Source organism: Chiloscyllium plagiosum, chromosome 9 (assembly GCF_004010195.1).
Source record: "Chiloscyllium plagiosum isolate BGI_BamShark_2017 chromosome 9, ASM401019v2, whole genome shotgun sequence".
In the NCBI taxonomy this organism is placed as follows: domain Eukaryota; kingdom Metazoa; phylum Chordata; class Chondrichthyes; order Orectolobiformes; family Hemiscylliidae; genus Chiloscyllium; species Chiloscyllium plagiosum.
In genome coordinates this window covers 21,434,730-21,437,007 of record NC_057718.1, presented here as the reverse complement: position 1 = coordinate 21,437,007, position 2,278 = coordinate 21,434,730, and the positions used below count along the sequence as shown (strand labels likewise).

The 2,278-nt window shown below is 45.8% G+C and overlaps 1 protein-coding gene across 1 annotated transcript in view; it reads left to right on the top strand.

The window, feature by feature from the left end:
• The window catches only part of mocs3 (molybdenum cofactor synthesis 3), a 73,022-nt gene extending 71,699 nt beyond the window's left edge, over window positions 1-1,323 (top strand). Inside the window, exon 13 of the mRNA XM_043695555.1 lies at window positions 1,205-1,323. Within this exon, the coding sequence (XP_043551490.1) occupies window positions 1,205-1,278 (74 nt within the window). The 3' untranslated portion in view covers window positions 1,279-1,323. The remainder of the gene's footprint in view (window positions 1-1,204) is intronic.
• Window positions 1,324-2,278: the final 955 nt, after the last annotated feature.

Sequence of the window (2,278 nt, the reverse complement as noted above, 5' to 3'; positions counted from 1 at the left end):
TCCAAGTGCGGCCGCACCAGAGTTTTGTACAGCTGTAGCATAACCTCATGGTTCCGGAACTCGATCCCTCAATAAAAGCTAAAACACTCTATGCCTTCTTAACAACCCTGTCAACCTGGGTGGCAACTTTCAAGGATCTGTGTACCTGACACCGAGATCTCTCTGCTCATCTGCACTACCAAGAATCTTACCATTAGCCCAGTACTTTGCATTCCGGTTACTCCGACCCAAGTGAATCACCTCACACTTGTCTGCATTAAACTTGATTTGCCACCTCTCAGCCCAGCTCTGCAGCTTATCTCTGTCTCTCTGTAACCTACAACATCCTTCGTCACTATCCACAACTCCACTGACCTTAGTGTTGCCTGCAAATTTACTAACCCACCCTTCTACGCCCTCATCCAGGTCGTTTATAAAAATGACAAACAGCAGTGGACCCAACACCGGCCCTTGCAGTACGCTACTAGTAACTGGACTCCAGGTTGAATATTCTAGGAGAAAGTGTGGACTGCAAATGCTGGAGATCAGAGCTGAAAATGTGTTGCTGGAAAAGCGCAGCAGGTCAGGCAGCATCCAAGGAGCAGGAGAATCGATGTTTCGGGCAAGAGCCCTTCTTCAGGATTCCTGAAGAAGGGCTCATGCCTGAAACGTCGATTCTCCTGCTCCTTGGATGCTGCCTGACCTGCTGCGCTTTTCCAGCAACACATTTTCAGCTCCAGGATGAATATTTCCCATCAACCCACCACCCTCTGTCTTCTTTCAGCAAGCTAATTACTGATCCCAAATGCTATATCTCCCACAATCACATTCCTCCACATTTTGTACAGTAGCCTACTGTGGGGAACCTTATCGAACACCTTGCTGAAATCCATATATACCACATCAACCGGTTTACTCTCATCTACCTGTTTGGTCACCTTCTCAAAGAAATGTATGTATGCAGCATAGTGCATTGTTAGTTGAAATCATTGGAAAATAAAATATTGTATTATAGTCATACAGCGTGGAAATAGAGTCAGACCAACTCGTCCATACCAACCATGTTTCCACATATTACTTCTTTTAAATATAATGTTTAATGTAAAATATTTTTAAAAATAATCTGTAGTACTAGATTTATTAGGCTCCATCTAGTGGCGTATGTTGGGTCAATGCAGGTCGCTGTAGTCCATGACAACTGATACTGATCAAAGTCTGTCACTAGGTGGAACCTATAACATCAGCAGAAGAGCTCAAGAACAGACTCTGAGGACAAAGAGTGATGGGAGGCAAGGATGACAAGCAGTGCTAGGTAAAAACAATGACTGCAGATACTGGAAACCAGATTCTGGATTAGTGGTGCTGGAAGAGCACAGCAGTTCAGGCAGCATCCGAGGAGCAGTAAAATCGACGTTTCGGGCAAACGCCCTTCATCAGGAATAAAGGCAGAGATCCTGAAGCATGGAGAGATAAGCTAGAGGAGGGTGAGGGTGGGGAGAAAGTAGCATAGAGTACAATAGGTGAGTGGGGGAGGGGATGAAGGTGATAGGTCAGGGAGGAGGGTGGAGTGGATAAGTGGAAAAGAAGATAGGCAGGTAGGACAAATCCGGACAAGTCATGGGGAGAGTGCTGAGCTGAAAGTTTGGAACTAGAGTGAAGTGGGGGAAGGGGAAATAAGGAAACTGGTGAAGTCCACATTGATGCCCTGGGGTTGAAGTGTTCCGAGGCGGAAGATGAGGCGTTCTTCCTCCAGGCGTCTGGTGGTGAGGGAGCGGCGGTGAAGGAGGCCCAGGACCTCCATGTCCTCGGCAGAGTGGGAGGAGGAGTTGAAATGTTCGGCCACAGGGCGGTGTTGTGGTTGATTGGTGCGGGTGTCCTGGAGATGTTAGTGCTGTGTGGTAACAGGAAGAAGAGGGCAAGATGGAAAAGCAGCAAGAAAGGTTATTTGTGCACACAGGCCACAAAATAAATCTTGGCAAATTATGTTCTGGAATTGATGGTGTTTAATGGATATATATTGACACTATTGAATGTTAAGGTGAAACAACGTTATATTTGACATTAAGTAGGGATTTACTGTGTGACTTTAAACAAACCATGGGGCTTTCTTGGATTTCAGTTACTTTAGACTTCACAGAATCCCGACAGTGTGGAATAAGACTATATGATCCAACAAGTCCACATTGACTCTCCAAAGAGAATCCCACCCAAACTAACCTCCCTATCCCTGTAACCCTGCATTTCCCATGGCTAATCAACCTAATTTACACGTAGCGAGTTTGGAGAAGATTTGTAGCTC